Genomic DNA, 24,685 nt, shown 5'->3' with positions numbered 1-24,685 from the left:
GGGGATTTACAAGATCGTAGCCTAGACACTTAATCTGTATCTGTAAAGGAGTGGCAGATTTTAATCAGCTCTCACCACAATATTGTAAGGACTTGTGAAGTTCAAAAACTCTTTTGAAAATGAAAAAAAGCATTGCATGACTAATGTTACTTATGTATGTCTATATATCTAAAGAGAGTAGTGCGTGTGTGTATAAATATATATCTATATCTCAAATGTGCTTTGTCTCCCCTCAGTACTTTGCTAAAAAGCAGTGCACTAACAAAATCTTAAAAGGAAGGAACAGTAGGACTGGACCAAACATCTTGATCATCTGGAATTTCATAAAGCACATATCACAAATAGTAACTCATTTACGCAGACAGGAAACGAACGATCAAACACCTGAGTGTCACAAGCACCACACTAAATCCAGTAATTCCTTTTTAGTCTACCAAACTGAATTTAACTTATTTAACATTTATCAAGCAACAATTCTGAAATATTTGGTTGCAACAAAGACAGTTCAAGAGTTGGAAACTTGAGAAGCCATGAGCAAAGCAGTTCATTTTCCCAGCAGAACTCTTATGAAGAGAGAAAAAAATAGGTCTACCAACAAAAAGATGTGCTTTCAATAGCACGCACCCATCTGTATAGGCAACACACAGTTCAATTCAGTTATGCTTGCAGAGCAATATGCAGTTTAAAAGTATGACCTTTTTTCCCAATACTAAATTACAATTTATGGCACGGAAACCAATTGCCTCTCAAATAATTTCTGTAAAACAATTTCCTGTTGGGAAATGCTTACATTTTCACTTCAAATCCAGCTATGCCTCTTCTTTAATTCCTGTGCCTTACCAAAAAGTGACAACACTGTTCAGAAAGAACATCAAGATTTCAGAACTATGTCAGAGAGTTATAACTGATTTACAAAGAAGAAAGACCTCAAGGGCAAACTAAATTGTATTATAAATGTGGCCTGAAGAACAGCAATGAACAACCAGACATTTAGGACATCCTATTATTTAAAGCAGCAATACATTTTGTTGGTACAGTTAACAATAGCACCAAAAAGCCATTAACAGCAAAATACATTAAGTTGATGTGAAACGTATAAATAAGACAAGAGAACTTTAGAGTAAATTAGTTTGAATTGACTTTTTGGGCTGCTTTGAAATCTGTTGATGAAAGGCACTTCCCAAGAAGAAAGGAGTATTGTGTTAGCAGTATGTCCCTATAGTTAAGATATTTGGTGCTTGTCTTTTATTTATAATTAAAATCCAAACTAAAACAAGCTATTATCTATTTCAAAAGACAGCTTTAAAAAGAATTTCCAAAATGTTTAAGTGCATGACTGCCATAATTGAATTTAAAAATAGGCCAAGCGTCCATTGCATTAAACAGATACAATTACACTGCAGTCAATTGAACTGGGATTATACCATGCATGATTTAATTCTAACAGATCTTGCTCATCCTGAAAGGACTGGTTGAGTCTTGCCAAGTATGGGAAGAAAATCTTCTTTTGTGAAGGCAGTGAGTAGGATGGACAGACATTTATTTTGTTTAGCATGACAACACAGACATCAAAAGCATCCATCTTGCTCTTAATAAATTAATTTCCGTGTTATTAGTTATAATTTTCCCCATGTCTTTAGTATGCATAGGCATCTAATATACACTTCATAAGAAAAATGTCAGTCTAGCACACTTTGTGCCTGCGGCCTGAAGCAGTCTTTAGTTGTAGGATGACCCACGGGTGCCTCCTCCCCTAGGACCTCTGCCCCACGCAGTTTGGTTTTGTGATACAACTTCTCCGGCAAGAGCCGCACGGCTCAGCAGAGCAGGTGGCGCGGGCCGGCAGAAGGGAAGGGGCGACCTTAGAGTCAAGGCATCACTGCGCTGACTTGGCAAACAGAATCCTTCTCTTGCTCTTGCTGCAGCACTCCAATATCGCCACTGGCACACTTGTTAAAGAAAATTTTCCATTCATTGTCACTAATCGCATGTTTCTCAAAGGCCTTATTTGATTCCAAAGCCTGATTTACTTCTGAGATTTAAACTTACCAAAGTAGCTGAAGTCAACTGAAGCTGTAATTTGAATATATAAAAAATTAACAATGCTGGGCACACTTCCAAATACAAGATGCCTAAAATAGGACACAGCAAATGATCAGAACATAATTTCTCTCTCTGCCTTTGTTCTTAATCTGAAGAGGGCCAATGACATCTCTTCTCATGCAAGAGTTTTGAAAATTAAGTTTAATTAATACCCATGAAGCATTCAGAAACTATAGTAATGGGCACCACTGTAAAGCTTTGCGAGGAATTAATAATTGCATCTTTACAGTAGGATTTGAATACCATCCAGTAAATAAGGGATAGAGTAATGAAGAGGAAAATAAAATACTAAATAGCTCTTCTTTAATGAGCTGCATCCACTGTGTGAACTGAATGTGGCAGATGTCCTCTATTAAAAGAATTTCTCATAACTTAATCAAAGGAAGTATCAGAAAATATGATTACACAAGAGTTCTGAATAAAATCACACAGCAAATCTTAATTCTGGCATGTTTACTTTCCACATATTTGATTTTTGCAACCCTGATAATACTGTGAGATGTAACAGTTCTCTGAAAACACTGATTCAGTGCTCTCACATTAAAAAGGAAACAAACCATTCAAAAAGGAAAAACAGAGCATTAGCAATTTTGGGGAAGGGGATAGCAAATGAAACAGAAAATGCAATTATGCTGTCATATTGTACCTTCTCACAACACGCTGTATACTTTCTCGAATATTTTTCTTCAATTTGATCACTGCATTTCAGAAAACACATTATAACAAGAAAAGATAGAGGAAGGCAACAGGACAACCAGATGGCTTTTGCATAAAAAAACAGTGAAGAGGCCATACGGCTCTAGATTATAGAGAATATTATCATATCTGCTCAAATCCGTCCAAACGTGAATTATATTGGATCAAGCAAACAAAATCATTATTCATTATGCCTCATGACAAAAAAAAAAAGTAGGAGACCTTGAACTATCAAGAAACCAATTAGCAGGTAGCTGGATGAGAAGATCCCATCCACAGCTGTTGAACATAGCAGAACAGCTGCATCTGACTCTGGGTGACCTTACTGAGCAGCCAGCAGGGAGCTGGTGAGGAGTCTTCCTTTACACCCTAAAGACCTTTTCCCTGGTCCCTGCTGATGGCCACTGTCAAACAAGAGACCAACTCTTGACATGACAAAGCATGGCACCTCTCAGGTGTTTCTGGAACACAAGAGTTTGGCCATACAGCCAGGCGTACCAACAAACCTTTGATTTTCCACTGCTACATCCAGCTCTAGGTCCTGGTGCCAGTAGGAAACGCATAATACATAATCTCATGTTAGTATGTGTTTTAATTTGAAGAATTAAACAAGCTACAGAAACTTTAGAATACAAATCTTCAAACCCTGTGAGGTAGGCAACTGACGCGCTACATCACTCACTTGGCAGGTGGCAAGATGAGCACAGACACTTGCTTGTTCATATTAGGAAAAACGTCACTGATCCAAGCTAAACAGCAGTAGAATAGGGTATTTATATAATATGGGAACAGTTTGAACTAGAATCTATCTGCAGGAATTAACCTATAAACTACTGCTGGCACACTTACTGTTGCTGACTACACACAGGCATCGTTCAAAGAATTACGAAGTTTTAGGGCAAGACTGTGCTTGAAAGTCCTTGGTAAGACCTAATACCAATCTTAATGAATATTGTTTTAATACTTCCATACTGTGGAATTTTACAGCCAGTGCCTAACTGCAGTCGTGCCTAATTCACTTTTTCATTTGGTTTAAAATCTTGACTGTGCTCAGAAATTTTCTAGTTGCGGCCTTGAGCTTTCATCCAGCACAGCACTGAAGCGCACAAGTCCACCAGTGCGCCTTGCTCACTAGATTTCGCACTTTGCAAATGTTTGTTGAATCAAGTTTTAGTTAAGACTGGTTCCAGTTTTCAGCAAATTAAGAAGATATTATCATCTAATGCTATCTTATGTCCTTTCCCTGCACATTTCTTTCTTAATAAAGTCTGGAAACAAAGCATACAAAATAAAACCTGAAAATTGAGAGGGGAAAAAAAAATATCAATAATATCTTCTCCAATAACATTAGCTCTAGCATACTTCACATATATATGCCTTATGGTTGTTTTCCTTAATGTATCACACTGATATTTATTCTGGGTTATAGGCTATATAGTGTCCCATTTGGACTAATTAATGTCATGAAAGAAGCCGTAACTTGGAATTTACTGCACTTATATTATTTGATTTTTCAGTCTTAATGTTGCAGTAACATTAGAGATTTATTTTAAAAATTATAAAGTTTTGGGTTATGTCTCCTGCCTACAAATGTGCAGATCAATCATGAATACATTCAAGAACCTGGAATACTATGGGGAGAAATTTAGTATAAGCCAGCGAGCTGGATGCATTACAACAATCCAACAAAGACAAATTTAAGCACAGGATTGGGCACTTGCCTGTCTTCTCAGGATCACAGACTGCCAGGCTCCCACCTACAGCAGCAGTCTCCATAAGGAGGCAAGATGATTTCACGTATGCAAAGCAAAAAGCTCCTGTTCTCAGGACTGGTAATGCAGCTTTTATTTATTTTTAACATAGTTAAATGGAATGAAGATAAAATATCAACAGGGGTCATGTTTGTAATCCTGTTAATCAGAGAGCCCTTTGTGGATCACAGGGACCACCATTTCTAGATCTCAGTACCCACAACTACCAGGTTACCCTTGGTCCTCCATCTCTCCAACCAACCGAGAGCTGAGCAAAGAACAGATCACAGGGAGCGAAGCGCAGCAGCACCGCTGCCACCTGTGCCAGAACACACAGATTCCAGCACCTCCTCACAGGGATCTTTATGCTATGGGAAGTATGAAAGTTAGCAGTGAAAATTTAAATTAGACAGTAATTAATAGAGGCTATGAAAATCTCATCTGGGTTCATTTTAGAGATTTTATACAGTAAGGACAGAAGTATCTGAGTTTCTCCAGAAGCACTTCTTTTGTCATGCAGAGAAAAGACAAATGAAGCTTGGAGTGAGCTTATTGTTTGTGTATGTTTTTTTTGGTTTTGTTTCTCGCCCTCCCCCCACTATTCCTTTAAAATGACAAAAATGTATTTTTCTTCACTTTAACTGGAAATATGTTAACCTTATGAAGCTCTTGCTATATTTAAACTTGATCCAGCCAACAGTAACATGCTTAGCAGACCAAAAAGATAAGAGAGGAGCCATTTTTCAGGCATCAGAAAAAAAACTCCCAGCCAAACTTAAAAGCTACTTTGATTATACACTTTTAAGGATGAAAAGATCCCATAGGATCCTTTTTGAATAATAATAAAAAATACTTAAAAGAATGTCTAGAGGAGGAAAACCCCAGCTATATACCTTGAAAATAAAGAAAATGAACAAAGTTTCACTTTTTGAAAACAAATACTGAGTATATGAATATGTAATTTTCACTTTGCAAACATTTGTCAGGCCATAACCCCCTCTAGAAGCATCCAGCAACTGGATAAATCTTGGATGCTTTAAGGCATGCAATGCTGCCCACAGAGAATTTTGTGCACAAGAAAAACACAGTTAATAATACTGCCTTTCTCAGTACAGCCAAAGGCTCATGCTCCTCAGCACAAGGAGACTTGAGACTCCAGACAAAACTCTTTGGTTAATACCATGAAGAGATGGAAGTGCCTGTAAAAACCTGCAACCCAAATGAATTTTACCTTCTGCCACTGCCTTTAACTTTGTGCAGATATTACTGCGCTTTCCATTGTTGCAGAGTGAGAGTCTACAGCACTGGAGAGAGCAAAAAAAACCCAACATCCCAAGTTCTACTCCTTCAAATTCAGGATCTGCCCATCTTCAGCTGTAACAGGCAGATATGGACTGAAGCCACGCAATTTTTATGTTGGTCCAAATACACCATTAGAGAGCTAAGTCCAGCGTCACACTGGCTTCTGCAGCCTTTTTCACAGACAATCTCATCAAGTTGTCTGTGAAATTATTAGTACTGCTTTCAGTGTTGCAAATTTTCTTTTGCAACTCACACTGACGGGAGCTTTAAGTTATACATCTCTTGAACTTACATAAAGCCACAAGGGGGGGGCACTCTCTAATCAGTTTGAATGCAGAAGTATGATAGTGTCTAATGAGAAAAAAAAAAAAGTCCTTAGCAACGATTATAAATTCTTAACAAGGTGTCCTACACAGTAGTTTCAATTTCACCTTGGTAGTTTCTTAGTCTTGGCTGTACCGTCTTTGAACATTTTACTTCTTACCCCCAGTTCTTCAGGATGTGAAAAATCCTTTAATTTAAATTATTAGAATCCTCTTAAAGTTTTCTATAATATGCATTTTATTTCTACTGCTCTATATATCCTTCAGTAACATAAAGCACAATCTTTACAGCTTTTTTTTTTTAAGGAATTGTCCAAAACAAAAACCAGAAGCTATAAGCTTGTTTCCCTCAACAGATGTTTTCGTAAATGCAGACACAGTGGCAGATTTGTGTAGATAATCAAAACAACGCCAGTTCATTAGAATACTATAAAATACATGTTTTTCCATGACAGAATGCAAATAGTGTGACAGGATGTGCTCAATACATTTACATTAACAATAATTGCTTTCTTGTTTGTTGAGCGCACACAGAGAAAACACAAAACAAGACAAAACCAAAAACCAAACAAACTCCTAGCCACCCTGGAAAAATGCAAACTTAAAATAACCTCTTCGAGCTTAAAAAGTCTGAAAACTTCACAATCAGATAAATATGCTTCCCATGCTGGTCAGAATTTTATTGCTGAACACCCCGTTAGATGCTATTTCTGCCTGGTGAGCTTCAGGTGATTCTGCCCAGTCCATGAACAAGCTAAAATTTCCATTCATTTCTTCGAAATGCAGAAGTTCATGAACACTTGGATCTAAAACTTTGACTGTAACTCATGTAAAACTTAAATAACAATACAGCATTTTTGGAATACCATCCAACACAGGGCCACATAGCCTAACAATCCTGTAACACTTCATTTTGTGGTTAATCATGCCAGGAAAGGTATTTCCTTTTGGCTAATGTTTTGCTCATGTTCACGTTACCTTTTAACTAATTAAAGTCTAGATTAAAAGTAGTCTTCAGATGCTTAGATAAATCTATAGTGCTTTTTTCCAGACAAGACTGTGTGCAGCAATGAAAAGCCATTTGTGAAGAAGACACATACCTCCGGCTCTCCAGCGGGCGCCCATCACTAGAGATGCTTCGGGGGATGTTGGCTGCTCGTTCCGGGGGTGGCATTTTCCCTTCTCCTTTCCCAGCACCAATCCTAGATGTTACTGGACTTTGCATTTGGGATGGTACCTGAGTCACATGAGGCCCCTGTCCTTTGCTTGCATTTCGTTGCCATTTGTTATTATTTCTGAAGGGAAATTTGAATTCATACGACATTCCTTCATTCACTTTGTATTCCATCACTGGCATACGGTAGTTTTCTGAAGAACTCCTGGAAATGAAGAAATTTAACATGCTGCTATTAATAAATAAATAAAATAAAATAAATATATATGTCTCCTGTTCACAAGGATAGGGATCTGAAGACAGAGCTGAATCAATTCTACAAAACAGTAAATGTAGTATTTTGGGTTTTAGAAACATGTATTTAAAATATTTTGATATTCTTTATCTGATTACTGGGTTATAAAAGCTACAAAATCTGCTAGAAGGGTATCCTCCCTTTCCTAATTTGAAAAGTCATGCATTTTAGACAAATGAGACCTGAAATGTTTGTTCGTTTTTGAGATAAATCTTTCTGATGCACAGATATCCATGAAAAGACAAGATTACCATGAAACAACACATTACACTTTATTTTCAAACATATTTAGCTTTGGAGAACCTCAGTTGATAAATCTGTACATTATGAAAACAAAACACTTGCTAAAAATTGTAGCTGCCAAGCCCAAAAGATGCCCTTTGCTTTCTGAGGACATACAGGAATCAGACAGCACAAAAACTGGAGTAAAACAGGATATAAACTAATGCAGTCCATGTAAGACACAAGACAAACTCCTGCATATATTTAAAATAAGAGATTTGGAAAGTAGATGTGACCTTCATCTTCTGTGAGGCTAATTTTGGTATTTCTCTTGACAAATGTATATACCTCTACTTAAGTGATTTTTTAATTGTGATTACTTGATCTACACAGATCAGTATCCAACGCGAAGGAAAAACAAACAATCAGAGCAAAATTTTCTAGCTCTTCCTCCAAGTGATTACACCATTAGTACTGATAATTATCAATATCTCTTCCAAGCAAAAATCCAAACCAAAACAGATCACTTGTTATCTGGCTATGCAGACATCACCAAGTGGTGCAGTCTAACAGAAGCAGACAAAGTGAAACAGTCGGTGCTGAGGTCTTGCTGTCTACAATATACACATTTTGTGGTTTTCCTTTGGCCTATGCTCTAGTCTTGACCTGCAAATGAAATTAGCAGTCAGAAGGCACGAGGTGTGCTTCTGAAGTACGTGTAGTTCAGCTTCACCTGAAAGGAAATCTTTGTGTGCTCCCAGGACACTCTGATGTGAACCATTGCATGGTAGTTGGGGATGATCAGCAGATTTGTTTTCAAAGTCCCTTCACAACCTAACTAAAATCTTGATACCCTTGTTTTTTTTCTCTTTTACATCTCTACTATTGTTTTCCTTGTGACCGTACACTTCAATAGTTTGGGTCTCTTTTTTTTTTTTCCTTCTTTCTTCAGACACATTATAGTTACATTTTAAGAAGCAAGAATACACCATCTCCTCTTGCTGCTTTGTCCTTAACTTCATGGTCAGCAACCAGTCCACTAAATGAGTTCAGTGGCAACGTTTTAGTGACTGTCTTTTAGTAGAGATATAACCATAACAAGGTCTGCCTCTGGGTAAGGGCATTAGATTGCGTATCAGGGTATTTGGACCTATTTTTGTATCTGATACTGACCTTGTACATGTGCTTGTGGCAAGTCACCTTATCTAACGGCACCCCTGCTCTTCCTCCAACTTAATGCCAATCATTAACTGCTTCTTATAGAAATGTATTATACCAATGTATTATACCAAGCAGAACCGATCTTTACTTTAGCTATGGTCTATAGAAGATACTGTACTAGAAATATTGAATGACCTCCAGAGGACACACTGAAAGGACTTCAATTTTGGAAAAATGATTGTCAAAAGAGAAATTGCTTTGTGCAGATATTTAAGTCAAGTCTCTAGTAAAATACATAGAATAGCTACAAATTCAAGACAGTTCCTAAACCTTGATGGTTTTAGACACAGCAAGCAAGATAAAGAGTTGCTTTATGAAATGTTATAACTGGGTAATAGCCCACCATGAACATTTGCTCACTACAAGACAACAACAAAACTCACTGATGCTGACTACACTATTTCAAAAAGTGCAGTAACTTCTCCTATTGCTATGTGTTTGGATACACTAAAGCTAAGCCTGCTTTTGGCTGTACTTAATATAGTTCAGGAATAATAGGATCTGTGCTTTCCACATAGATTTTTCTGCTCTAATCCTTTTGCTATGATTGCAGCTGAACTTCCATTTCCTCGGGCTGCTAAATACTGTATAAAAGCTTTCCAAATACCTCATGGGTGACCTTCTGCCATTGCTCATTTTAATCCCTGACATGTATTCAATTTTCCACTGACAACTAAAGGACAAATAGAACTTCTTTTCTCTCTGCTCCTGTTTTGCAACCAGTTAAAAAAGGAGTCAATATGGCTCACAGTGAAAATGAACATGGACTCTTCTTTTACGCAAGTACAAGGTCTTTGCTCAGAGACACAATTTCATATCAATGTAATAAATATGCACGTAAGCTCAGCCTCAACCTAAAATATACAAAGATTTAGCATCTACCCCTACAAAGATAATGCCTGATTAGAAAAGAGCAGCACAAAACACTGTCTCAGTCTCATACTGCAAGGAACACAGTGATAACTGTATTTGCTTGTTCTTGGCAAATCTAGCACAAACTTTGAGCTAGCTTGCAGGCAATTTTACTCTATTAAAGATAATTCCATTTAAATCATACAGCATTTTCAAGATACTAATACAGGATGTCAGGAATATCAGAATAACATTCAGCGATATGGCTGAGCAGTACAAATTCTAAAAAGCTTTCACGTGAATTCCAGAAAAATAGAGGGACTTAAAGTCCCATTTAGAAAAAAAACACGTATTACTGTTTCTTTATAATCAAGCAATATTTTAAAGCTATAAAAGCAATAACACAGTTGACACAAGCCTCAGGCTTAAAACGGATAGGAAATAAGAGAGATGCCGCAAGACCTACTACTGAGTAAAGAAGAACTACAATTTGCAGCAATTTGTCTGGCTAGATCCATACCTTTGATATACTTTCATCATTTACAGCTTTTCTTATTTGTGAAAGTAGAAGAATTTAAGTCTATTTATTCAGAGCTTTCAGGAATTACATCGACAGACATTGCAAATTACTAAATGGGAAAGTATGGAGGGAAATGTAAAATTAATTTTGATGCATCGTAAATACAAAACAGCCAACAAAAGCTGTTTGATTTCCATGTTAAATTCCATGGAATTTAAAAGATACACAAGGTTCTTCACATATTTTATTAGACTGTGGTATTCCATAAATATTTTGTGGGGCCTGGAGTCTGAATATAAGCAATTTTTTCCTGCCCTCTTCTTTCACCTTACAATACCAGATGCTGTATTATAACTATGTCATGGTATTTGGAGGTTAACATTTATTCTCTTGTGTTTCTTTCCCCACCCTGACCCCACAAATCAATATATAATTTCAAATCAAATGTAGCTATTACACAATACCTGCGCGGTGTGCAGTCCTCATACGGAGGGACGATAACGACCTTCACTGTTACTGATGTTCTCAGAAGATCAATCATTTGCTCGTGGCTGAGAGTGGCCACAGCCACCTTGCAGATCTCCACCAGCCGGCTGCCTTGGCGCAGACCTGCTTGCCACGCGTAGCCGTAGGGCTCAACATCTGCCACGATGCCTTCATAGTTCACGTGGAAGCCAAGCTGACCCAGACCGTTCCGACGCAGAGTCATTTCCACTGTTTCGCAGCCCTTAGACACAAGCTGACAATTGAAATGAAGACAAAACTTAATGCAAGGAGAGATCTTCAGTGCTAACAGAGGTCTAAGGGCTCCATTTTTGTACAATCAACCAACTCCCAAGACCAATGGTGGGACATGATCAAGAAATATGTATCTCAGTCCTGGGTACATAATCAGCTGAAATGGGTGTTGTCACTGAAATGAATATTTTCAGTACAGTCTGGTTATCCAAGTTCTGCCTTGAAGCTTTTACTGAAACCACAGGAATTTTAGAAGATACATGGCAGCACACAATAGAAAAACACATGGTGTTATGCAAGCATCTCTACTTCATCTTTTATGCATTAATAACCAAGCAACCACTCTACATTTCTGGCTGTTTCAGTAAACTGCAAGACTACTTTCAGTCAGAATGCGGTGGTGTACAGTTTCTAGGCACAGTGCAGTGGAGTCTATGCCAACTCTTCCATGTACCATGAGCATGAATACCATGAGAGCAATTTAACAGTGCCTGGTTTTCCCTTTTTCCTGGTCATTATACAACTACAGTTGTGAAATTACAGGAAAGACAGTGAAACATAACACATTCTTTCCTAACTGGATAAAAAATGAGCACAGACAGATTTTTTAAAAACAGATAACATGATTCACTGTATTTTTAGTTTATCACATGCATTCAGAGAATGAATATCTGAAGGTTGCAATAGGGTCTGGGACTGCACCCTGCTGACAACATAATAAGTCAGTCTCAAAGATATTACAACTTCATCTGAAACAAGACACAACAAGTCTATAAAAACACAGAAAGGGAAGGAAAACAAGGAAAAGAAATAAGGTGACATTTCTGTACTTACTGTGTGGGAGCAATATATGCACCTGAAGGCTCTGCCTTTTTTTTTTTTAATATATAGAGGCATTTTGACACACACAGAGCCAGCTGAGGTTGCCTGATATGTGATAAAAGTGAAGGCAATATTGGATTTTGAGAAATAAAAGCAGGACAGTCCTTGTAGATGTCATGATAAACAATTAGAATAGTTTTAGGGATCTCAAGCATTACTTAAACTGAAGCCTTATTTGACAGCAGGGCAAGAGAAGAATGCAAAGAAGGGGAACCAAACAAGAAAACACATTCTAACCTCCAGCCTTTTGACGATCTCTTTGATATCATCAATGTTGCTAATGAAGCTCTCCAGAGAAACACATTCACCTCTCTCATAGAATATTTTGATATTTGTGTCGGTTGAAGTCCATCCTATCACATCTCGACAGGAGCAATTGAACACCACACTTTTCGTGTCCTGTTCAATGAGGACTACAAACTCATTAGAGATGCCCAGGAGACAGTCTATTTCCATACCCTTGCTGTAGTCCTTTGCATGGACACTCCATACAATAGCACCAGAGCTATAGATCTCTGCTCCTGGATAAGGCTTGGACTTTTCTTTCTTTTTTGAAGCAAGTGAGATGAAGGGGAACTTGCCAGAAGGGTCAATAGGTGTGTTGGTGACATTCTTCTCTGCCAAGTCTTTCAAGTACTCTTGACGGGTCCTGGTGGCCATCGCACGAAACTTTTCTGATTTATGAGCAGCATTCTCTGCATTAATGACTTTGGCTAGTAAGAAGTCCCTGAAAACATTTGATTTAGGAAACGTGACACCTTTTGGAATAGGTGGTCCAAAGGACGGTACATCTCTGGATCTTGTCACAGCGACACTAAAAGAAATAAAAGAAGAATAAGCAGAGTGTTTCACTGCAATGCAAATTCAGCAGTGTTTGAATACAGAAAAATACATTTCCTTTTTTTCCTTAACCCCTCAATCTATCTTTCTTTTTCTCGGCAACATGCCCATAATTATATTTTAATCTTGCCAGTGTGGAGATTATGTGCCCCTTATTGTACAAAGGGAAGGCCACTTATTTTTGCATCCAGCTTAAACAGAGCTTCAAGTACAAAATTGTGCGTTTACCTCACACTACTGATTTTTAAATCTCTGGATCAAAAACTGCAATAGCTGATATTGCATGCTAGTGATAGAGGCAGACTCCAAAAATACTAGAAATAACCAATTTCTTAGAAGTTTGGAGACAGAAATAGATGCTTTCTTTTTCAACTGTTCCTTTTAGTTTCTGTACCAAGAAATGGACTGACAAGAAGATTGCCTTAGACAATGCCGACAAGCTTCACTATTTTCCCATGTCAATTCTCTTTTGATAAAAAGTGGATGAGAACTATTTGGCACCACTGAAGATTTGCCATTCCAGTCCAGTATCATTCATCTGGCAGTCTGTCCTAAGAAGAGACTGACAACTGTACTTCAATCGTTCTGTGACAAGAAATGCTCCAAGAGTTCAAATCAGGTTTACTACATATCTATAACTAGATCTGAAAAAAGCATTAACTAATTCTGCCCAAAATATCATGGTAACTGAGTTTTAGAAAGAAAAATAGGATGGACCTCGAACACACCAGAAATGTATGTGGTGGCTCATTTGGAAGACCGGCTGGTACTATTTTCACACTTCGTTCTAATATCTGATTCCTAAAACATAACCAGAGAAATTGCCCCCCAAATCAATAACTGAGATTGCAGAAACGATAGTAAAGCTTTTTGGGGGGGTTGGGCAAACAGGAATAGTAAAAATAAAATTAAGTCACCCAATCTTTAACCATATCTTCTGGTTTGGGTGTTGGGATTTTTAAAATAAATTCTATTTTCTGGCAACTGATATTGAAAGATGTCATTGACTGTCATGTATCCTTCAAACGCATCCCAAGATATCAAACTACAAAACAGGAGGTGCTAATGATGCAACCATCTGACTTTTGATCCTCTTCAGTGGTCCTAAAGGGTCTGTTATTAAGAGATAAAAGCCAAAGTGTTAAAGACAATTACTGGACGTAATGAAAATTGGCTGGTTATTTTTGCTTTGATGATTAGGTTTACAGTATCATGAATCACAGGGATAACAATTTAATCTTCAACATATGCTAGAGAAGTTTTAAAAAGTGAACAGTGCCAACAGAGAAGCCAGACTTTTGAAATATTGTTTATCTTAGTTGGGAGGGGAGGCACTGGCCAAGACTGTGTTTTGTTTTATCCCTTTAACACAGTTTTTAATATAAATTCTAGTACATTTTTATGCTATATGGCTTCCTGTTTTGTCTAGAATTATGAATCTACAAAACTGTTCCAAACAATTCTGGGAAAAGCGGTTAAACTTAATTTGAAAAGTTTCCTAGAAAAACTTTCTAAAATGGATCTTTGTAAATTTAAATCAAGTGTTCATGTTGAGAAGACAAAAAACCAAAGTATTTTGATTTTAAAGACAGTGCACAGAACATCCAAAGCTCTGGCGGTCTCCTCTATCAAAATGAACACTGACACTCCCACAATTTTTTTTCCTACCTGCTCCCTCTCCCCTTAAAATTTAAACCCGTAGTATCAGCAGAGCCAAAATTCTCAAATTTAATCCACCAATAGTAACTGGTAAGGTTCCAGCCATCGTAGTTGTGAACATTTGTGAAAATGAATCTCAAGTCTGAAGGCCAGAAATAGAATGCTGATATATTTGAAATTATTATGGTCTAACAAGTATGAATCTTTCCCATGCCTTTTAAAAGGAAGAAATTGAAAATATGCAGTCATATTATTTAAATAATAACCAAAACCAGGTATTTCTCTGTGTTTGCACACCCAATTTAAATGGAAAAAGCGTCTGTAGCCCTTGTGAATGTATCTCCTATTTTACCTTTATTTCAAAATCAGTTTCTGTACTGAATGAGAGAAGAAATATATGCCTAAAAGTTTAAGAACAAGCTATGTCTGCATAAATTATGCGGCAGCAGAATTTGTCAGCAAGCTGCCTTAAAATGAGTACCAACATGAACGTGCCTACTCCAGAGGAGTTTGATCCACATGCAAAGTTCAGCATCAGTTCAGAAGTGCTGTGTGAGCTTTTTCAAAAACTTATGAGGGAAAAACTCTTAAGCCTTACTATACTTACTTGGAAAACATGAATACTCCATTTCCACCACTGCAGTCTTAGTGCTTCCTCTGAATAAGCACTTGACTGAATAAAACACTTAGGTGAATATTTGTATTTCAGCAAAGACAACTTAATTCTACATCGACCTCATTTCAAGATAACTACTTTAAATCCATTACTCTGACACTTCATTTCATTTAAAAATAAAAATACATTAAGAGTTCAAGATATAACAAAGGTAAAAAGTTTCACTAAATGTAAAAAGAAGTGTAACTCATTATTTCTATATATTTTCAGTTTGGTTAAAAAATTTATGCTAGATAGGATTGCCATCTTGCAATTCTTTGTTATATGTCACTTGAAATTACCGTTTTCTATTTAAATCATATTGACGTTAAGGTCACATTAAGATATTTTTGCTGCGCAATGCTCTAGAATTTCTTTGTTGGACTGAAAATGGAACATAACCTCAGATGCCCAAATTGTCCAAACAAAAAGTGAATTTGTAAGAATCAAAATAGAAATACTCTTCTAGCATACTGTTAATGAAGAGAATAAGAAGGAAGTAAGAACGGAATTTAAAAAATCATTCCCAAATGCTTAACTATATACGTGTCTGTATGTACAGACATACTGACAGCACTGATTTTCTCATTGAGTGCCTTTTCTTTGCTTACTCCTGTGTGTCTATTTACATTTTAAAAAGAATTATTCTACATTCACAGGACCAAAAAATGTCCTTGACCCCCACCTTTCATTATGCTTCCCTACTGAGAATTCAGAAGAGGAACGACACCTCCCTTTGCACCCCAGTTCCATGTTTTCAGTGAAAGCAGTGGTAGCTACCTGTAACAAACGCTGTCAGTGCAGGGACTGTGCACTCTTACAATGACAAAGACGTGCTGGAAGTGGGACCGGATGTTCTTTGGGCTGAATGGTTGTGCCCCAGGCTCCTGGAAAACTATTGTCACGATATCATTTCCAATGTGTCGTTTTCTCAGAAGCTTTAACAAAAACAAACAAATAAAAGTTGTAGAGGTTTAAACATGGTCTTTCACAATTTTAAATTTTTTATTTCTCACTATTATAAATTATTATTGTTCATTTTTTTAATTCCAAATGATACTTCAAGATGAAAACTGAAAGTGCTTTACATGACAAGTACTAGAATGTTAATTATTCATCTAAAAAAATTTAGGTATGGGCATTTTCATTTTTGTAACAATTTAATTTCTACACATAACAAACAGAAATCTTGTTAGGGAAAATTTTGAGCTAAACAGAGAGGAAAGACAACAACAAAAACCTGCTAGTATCGGAGTAAACTGGAAGCTGGAAATCATTCCCCAATTCACATATTTTTAAAAGCCAGAAGTAGGTTCTATTTCAAGTTGAAAAATAGCTGTAATTCTCCTTAAGACACGCCGTAATAATTTTCTGATAGGTTTCTTTCAGTAAATCCAAGACAACAGTGAAGAAAAAAAGTAAACTACAAAGTATGAGGTTGGTGCCAAAGGAATTGTGTTTTTTGCAATGCTGAAGTTTGCCATTTGATATTGGAATACATTCTTAAAAAAAGGTGGTTATGTTATACATAATTTTAATGCGCTTTTCTTGCTTTGGTTGGTTGTTTGTAGTTTGTTGGTTTTTGTTTGTTTGTTTGCTACTGACTTATTACTTGTATATTTATTTTAGACATGGAAGTTATGTTACACAAAAAGCAAATCCGATCTATTTTCTTATTTGAGTTCAAAATGAGTTTTAAAGCAGTGAAGACAACTCACAACATCAACAACACACGTGCCCAGGAACTGCTAATGAACGTACAGTGCAGCGGTGGTTCAAGAAGTTCCACAAAGGAGACGAGGGCCTTGAAGACGAGGAGCGTAGTAGCTGACTATTGCAAGTTGACAATGACCAACTGAGATCAATCATCAAAGCTGATCCTCTTACAACTACACGAGAAATTGCCAAAGAACTCGACTGTTCTATGGTCATTCAGCATTGAAAGCAAATTAGAAAGGTGAAAAGGCTCGGTAAGTGGGTGCCTCATGAGCTGACCAAAAATCAAAAAAATCATAGCTTTGAGTGTCGTTGTCTTCCATATAACCAAAATGAACCATTTCTTGATCAGATTGTGACATGCAACAAAAAGTGGACTGTATACAACAACTGGTGATGACCAGCTCAGTGGCTGGACCGAGAAGAACCTCCAAAGCACTTCCCAAAGCCAAACTTCCATCAAAGAAACGTCATGGTCACTGTTTGGTGATCTGTTGCTGGTCTGATCCACTACAGCTTTCTTAGTCCCGGCAAAACCATTCCATCTGAGAAGGATGCTCAGCAAATCGATGAGATCCACTGAAAACTGCAAGGCCTGCAGCCGGCATTGGCCAACAGAAAGGGCCCAATTCTTCTCTACGACAACACACAACTGCACATCACACAACCAGTGCTTCAAAACTTGAACAATTGGGCTACAAAGTTTTACCTCATCTGCCACATTCACCTGACCTCTTGCCAACTGGCTGCCAGTTCTTCAAGCATCTCAACTTTTTGCAGGGAAAACCCTTCCACAACCAGCAGGATGCAGAAAATGCTTTCCGAGAGTTTGTCGAATCCTAAAGCACAGATTTTTATGCTAGAGGAATCAAACAACTTAACTCTCTTTGGCAAACTTGTTTATTGTAATGGTTCCTATTTTGACTAATAGAGATGTGTTTGAGCCTAGTTATAACAATTTAAAATTCATGGTCCAAAATCACGATTACTTTTGCACCAACCTAGTAGTACAGCATTTAGTGTACAAAAGCAAACTAAAAGGAACATTGTGTTATCTTTAATTGTTGAAGTAAATTTCTGTCTTGAGAAACACAGAAGAACATCATTTGTAGATTAAAATGCATACACATCATGCACAACCAGATGGCCTAGTATTTAACAAGACCAGCTCCTTCAGAATAATAAAGCAGGTCAGCCTACATATCTGCTCAGTGTAATAAAAAAAATAATAAAAAAAACAAGGAGGATTTTGTCTTATGTCTTCTTGTGTAGTGTGCTAGACCACCCCCTCATCACCTCTGATTCTGTGCAAATTACAACTTGGGGAACATGCAATGGACTCCGCTGCAGAAGGTTGAAAATCACGTTAAGTACACCAGTCCTTTTGACTTAATATTTGAATTCTTATTTATGTAACACACATGTGCTACTGACATAAAATAATATTTACAAACTTTCAGTAAATTATGCATAATTAAATAGAAACAGTCCTATGGAGAAAAATCCACCTGTGATGTACCTACAATGATCTGCTTTGCCCAGCTACCTGACACAGAGATGGTCAATTTTACTTTTGATTCTTTAAGTGTTTTCTTTGCTAGTAACAAATGAACGTTGTCATAAATATTCAATAGTTCAGCTACTTTGGAGATGGAGGAAAAATTAATTCTAAATAGGCACGGTCCATCCTACCTGTTGCTTGTTGTTTGGAGTATATGGTAACATAGTAGAAACGTGGAACATGATCTCGTAGTCCTTGTATGTTGTGTACAGAGAGTGAGTACCCGTTGAATCAGCTTCAGTGAAAGAAAAAAGAGAAAATACAAGCATTATTTTTAAAAAAAGTTTAAAAACAAAGTTCCCGTATTATCAAAGAAAATCATCAGGCAAGACAAGAATTCCTATTCATCCTTGACTCAAGCTGAAAAGTCACCAAGTAAAAACTTAGCCGGAGTTTATTCACCTGCCAAAGTAGATGACACATAGAGACAGCACATATAATTCTACATACTTTCCCCAAGGAAGAACTTGTTAAGAATAGGGAATTTATACTACATTACCCTGAAGAGAGCCTACGTAAGTACAAAAAGTGATAACGAAGTCTAAAATACTTTTTCAGCCACTGCTCAGTTATCTCAGGCTAATCAGAATGAAATGGAACTCTAAGGAATATGAAAAGGACTTCAGAAAGGAAGGGAGACAGATACTGTGAATGAATGCCATGATCTCATGCACAATTCAGTATCAATGGACGTATAACCCGCAATACACAAACAGAATGGGTTCTTTTAAACATAAATATTAGGACTCAGCTGTAATAAAGTCAGATAAAACCTTGACTAAAACAGGTGCTTTACAGATAGGAGCAGTCAAAAACACAAATAGGATGCTAGCATGCTTACAGCTGATGATGGAAAAAGCTCACAATGACATTATGATGCTGGTATATTAATCAAAGGTACTCTCACCTGTTTTGGGTTCTGGCCACCCTATTTTAAAAGTTATAGAAGAAAGAGAAGGGATCCAGAAACAGGCCACAAAAATAATTATACGTGGATGGAGAGACTTCCATGTGGAGAGAAAATGATAAAAACTAGGATTATGAAGTTTAGAAAGAAAAAAGAAGAGGGGATATTATTAAAGTTTACAAAGTGTTGGCTGAAGACAACACTTGATTAGAGACAAATTGGGAACTTCTTGTTTTAACTTTTTCTTTCTCAAAAAAGGAGACACCTTGAAAAATGTTCCATTAATTTAAGTAGTAACACATTTAAAGCTGAAATAGTTAATTTATTCTATTAAAGCTATTTATTCTATTTGCACTGCTGTCTGCAGTGCAAAAAGCCTGTTTTCAAACAATTTTAAAAATAACTAGATGGAAAAAAGCATATTGGTTACTTGAAGTTACATAAACATGCTACTGTATTATGTAATCCCAACTATTTATAGCAATGTATTTAAAAAACCTGTTAAATATTACACCTTGACATTTTTTATTAGCAGAGAAATCATGTCACTAAGGAGATAATATTTCTAAGATTTGTAAGGCATTTACAATACCATAAATATAACATTTATTTACCCAGATTTTTGGTATAAGCTTTGACAAGAAGTTTTCATTTTCTTTCAAATTCAAAATAATAAAATGGAGGTAGCTCTGCTGTAAACCATAACATCATCCATAAAATGAAATGGAAAGTTTTCCACCTTATAGCTGCATAGAGATTTTGCATTTCCAAATAATCTATATAGAATATAATGGGAACAAGAAAAAAAAAGACCCCTAGAATTTTATCAAAAATATCTCAGTGTTTCAGCTCTGTTCCAGCATTCAACATTGCCATTATGAAAAACTAGCTAATGGCTAAATATTTTCTTTTTAATGATAATTATGACACCACAGGAGATGAAAGGGAATAATCTAATCTCTCACTTCACAGCAGTTGTGAAGAGACAGATGCACCTGAAAGTCACCTAAACATCAACATAACTCCTTACTAGCTTTTTTTTTTTCTGTCTAACTGTAAATATGCTCATTTGTATATTATTGTATTGGGTTTGCGTGGCAAGGTTTTGAAAGCAGGAGGGCTACAGGGATGCTTTCAGCGAGGAGCTGTAAGAAGTGTCCCCCATGTCCCATAGAGCCAGTGCCAGCCAGCTCCAAGATGGACTCGCTGCTGGCCAAGGCCAAACGCATCAGTGATGGTGGCAGCGCCTCTGGGGTAACAGACTTCAGAAGGGGGAAAAGTTACTGTGCAACAGCAGCTGGAAAGAGGAGAAGATGTGAGAGAACCAACTCTGCAGACAGCAAGGCCAGTGAAGAAGGAGGGCAGGAGGTGCTCCAGCTGCTGGAGCAGAGGTTCCTCTGCAGCCTGTGGTGCAGACCAGGGTGGGGCTGGCTGTCCCCCTGCAGCCCATGGAGGTCCAGAGTGAAGCAGAGACCCACCTGCAGCCTATGGAGGACCCCAGGCTGGAGCAGGTGGATGTCTGGAGGCTGTGACCCTGTGGGAAGCCCGTGCTGGAGCAGGTTTGCTGGCAGGACTTGTGACCCCAGGGGGACCTGTGTTGGAGCAATCTGTTCCTGAAGGACTGCACCCCATGAAAGGGACCCATGCTGGAGAAGTTCATGAAGAACTGTAGCCCATGGGAAGGACTCACAGTGGAAAACTTCATACAGGACTGTCTCCTGTGGGAGGGACCCCACGTTGGAGCAGGAGAAGAGCACGAGGAGTCCTCCCCGTGAGGAGGAAGGAGTGGCAGGGATAATGTGCAATGAACTGACCACAACCCCCATTCCTTGTCCCCCTGTGCTGCTTGGGGGAGGAGGTAGAGAAATTGGGAGTGAAGTTAAGCCTGGGAAGAAGGAAGGGGGAAGGTGTCTTAAGATTTAGTTTTTATTTCTTATTATCCTACTCTGATTTGATTAGTAATAAATTAATTTTCCCCAATTTGAGTCTGCTTTGCCCATGATGGCAATTGGTGAGTGATCTCTCCCTGTCCTTATCTCGACACACGAGACTTTTGTTAGATTTTTCTCTCTCGTGTCCAGCTGAGAAGAGGGAGTGATAGAGCAGCTTTGGTGGGCCAGGGTCAGCCCACCACAATCGTCTTTCACGAATAGAGCATGCAAAAATATTACAAAGAACTGGAAAAGGGGAGCAGGTGCTAAAATAAAGGGAAATTGATAAGATGACAGGGGAAGGAAGGCTCCAAAAAAGTGGAAGGGGTCCAAAAAAGGCTGGGGGGAAGAGGAAGAGTATAAAGTAATATTGACAAATAACATGTTAGAACAACACCTATACATTTAAGCCAAGCTTTCAACTTTCCTAGAATGACTTCATTTCAGGCAGGAAAGGGTTCTTTCTCAGAACAGCACCGGTTCTGCAAAGTAAGTAATAAGGCTACGATTCAAATGAAACATTTAATGATTCCAATTATTTCCAAGTACTTCACAGCTTCAATTGCTATTATCTAACTAGATAATCTAGATATCTAGATTAACTAGATATCTAACTAGATAACTAACTAATCGCTAAAATCTAACTAGAAACAGAAATCCACATCCACTACAGGCTGTGCATCTTTCTCACCATTCAGATTTCCTCTAAGTCCAGAATACTTTTTCTGAAGTACAACACAACAATTACAGGTGTTTGCTCTAAATCAAATTACTGCCATTGCAGTAAAATCCAAGACTGTGCACTGGAATAGTATCCATAATTTCAAGGTCAGAATTGTAAGGCAGCACTGCAGCCAACTTTTATTTCCTTGTATTTAATAGAGGCCTGAGGGATCTACAAATTCATTGGCACCTTTTTACACATCCCCTCCTGCCATCAGTTTACGGCATATCTATTGATGCTGCTTTCTCAGTCTTGTCCCATTACCTGATTTGGTTACTTAGCTGAGGACTTCTCTTCCTTCCTTGATTTTTCACCTTTAAAATTCCATCTTATTCTTCTGTCCTTCCACTGTTTCTAGGCTATCTTCACAAGGACTGTCTTAACAGGCTCTCATGTGTCTTTTTCCAGCACCAACAGTGCTCAAAACTGTGACTGATACCAACAGCGTACTGCTGATAAATTCACCCCACTGAAGCCACAGGACTTAGTTAGCCTACCTCTACAGCAGCTTTTAAAACTTCTTCAGTAGAAAGCTGTGTAAGAACCAGCATGAGCAGAAAATCTAACTCAGTGCTTCAAGGAAAACATGTTGCAAGGAATTGCAGGAAAACAAAAAATAATACTGATGAGGTAGGAGAACAAACAGCCACTGCTACAAACAGCAAGCATGCTCATATCTAAAGGCACAAGAAGTTTCAGAGCTTAATGCTGTTTCAACCTACCATTGCTATTAAAAAGCTCTGCCTTCTTTCTGATTTCTCCTAGTTTTGTCCCAAATTCAGCACCTGTCAAACCTGCTCTCCTTTCTCTTATACAAGTATTACACCAAGCACTCATGTTCAACTTCTGTAATATCCAAGCTGATTTCAGATACGATTTCCTAGGACAGAATCCTTTATTTTGTAACATACAAAAGTATATGTGTAACACAAACAGAGAAATGCAGATGGACTTGCCCCCATCACCATTTCTGCTTCTTAAGCAATCCAGGAACCTCTGACCTTGACTATATGCCTCCCAGTGAATGTCTCAGACCCAGCAATAAATCTATTCTTACTTCCATGTGGTTGAAAAGATGTTAAATAGTACAAGTTAAGATGTGCATGGTAATCTATCTGTATTGTTTCATCAGAAACATTGTGGTATACTGACAATCCCTAAATTAAACATCAATTTGAAGTCCATTCATTCCCTAGATTTTCAATCTGTTTAATATATTCTGTGCTAGTTTTATATTCTTTTAATGTCTTAACCAGCAGTCATGCAGCATAAACATCTAATTCAGAAAGCTATCATTATTGGCTAAGGTTATAATCTCAAACAGGTTCTTCATAAACTCCTGCAACTCACATCAATCAATCAGTCTCCTTCATTTCCTGTTCAAACCACTCTGCTGGACAGACACACCAAGTTACCAGGCCCAGCATTATCCAGCTGATACCATTCACCAGTTTAAAATATTGAGAAATAAGACTGAGTGAGGAGGAGGGAAATAAAGCATGCATTACAACTAAAAAATAAAGTGACTGAAGTTATAATTTGAAAGACTACTGTGATGTCGATTACTTTACAATGATGGCCATAAACTTCTAGCAAGTGTGGGATAGATGACATTTTCTAGCTCTATCTCCTATCCAAAGCCTGCAGGCTGACAGGAGATAGAATGCTTCCCCTCTGGTAATTCTAGAAATATACAAACAAAACTTTAAAAGCAGCAGCTCTTTTCCACAGTGGCACTGGCAGGGATCCAAAGCTAAAGCCCTTGAAGGATCCAATGTACTTAAATATGCTTTCAGTTAATAGGATGCATGAGATTCCACCTTTTAAAAATTGGCTCTGTTACAGATACTTACCAATTAGGCCCCTAATTCTAAAAAATTCTAAGAACAACAACTGTTTTCAAACTGCCTTTGCTAGAACAACTTCACTTTCCCAATTTGCACAAATCACAAATATCTTGTGAAAACTTCCAGAGTACATATACATATCAGCTTCCCTCCACGCTGAGAAAACCTTTCATCCTGTCTTACATCATACATGTGCTTTGCATAGGTTGCAAAGTATTGTCAAAGGTATAGAAACTAGCAAAGTAGCCTACATAGCTCTGACCTTTCTTGCAAGGTAATGAACAGACATTTGTTTTTTAAGAGCATCTTAGCAATCAGCTGTGCTGACATTAATCAGAATTTTTATGCAGGAAAAGTTCCTGAGTAATGCGACTGTGCAAACTATTTCATGCCAGTGACCTCTAGCAACAGAAGAACACAGAGCTGGAAAAGGAGCAGCTCATTTCTTAGCTGTAGGCCTAGCTGTTTCAACAAAACCCTATAAACCTAAGTCATGGTCAAAAACACAAGGCAGAAAACACTGACTGATTACTTAGGGCAGGTATCGAAGATACATTGCATGTCTCTATTCTGCTGTTCACATATTCCCCATACTTGAGATGCAGCTCTTGTGACCATCTCTGGTCTCTAGAATTTTGCCTATCACAAGGTGGCCTTTTTTCTGTATGTTCCCCCCCCAATTTCCTATGCAGAATACGCAATAGCAGTTTCTGAATGTAGCTATCCAAAGAGCTTAGCGTTGTGCCCGCAAAATATCACTTTCCCT

At 37.7% G+C, this 24,685-nt stretch overlaps 1 protein-coding gene across 1 annotated transcript in view; it reads right to left on the bottom strand.

Annotated features, from left to right (window-relative positions):
* SIPA1L1 (signal induced proliferation associated 1 like 1) overlaps window positions 1-24,685 on the bottom strand; it is a gene marked incomplete at both ends in the record, with an annotated part of 75,898 nt that overhangs the window by 30,069 nt on the left and 21,144 nt on the right. Inside the window, 5 exons of the mRNA XM_080344531.1 lie at window positions 7,276-7,554; window positions 10,924-11,198; window positions 12,317-12,893; window positions 16,014-16,171; window positions 18,642-18,745. Coding sequence (XP_080200657.1) covers window positions 7,276-7,554; window positions 10,924-11,198; window positions 12,317-12,893; window positions 16,014-16,171; window positions 18,642-18,745 — 1,393 coding nt within the window. The remainder of the gene's footprint in view (window positions 1-7,275; window positions 7,555-10,923; window positions 11,199-12,316; window positions 12,894-16,013; window positions 16,172-18,641; window positions 18,746-24,685) is intronic.

The sequence above is a fragment of the Nesoenas mayeri genome (genome assembly GCF_963082525.1).
Source record: "Nesoenas mayeri genome assembly, chromosome: 5".
Classification (NCBI taxonomy): Eukaryota; Metazoa; Chordata; class Aves; order Columbiformes; family Columbidae; genus Nesoenas; species Nesoenas mayeri.
This window is presented reverse-complemented; position numbering and strand designations above follow the sequence as displayed.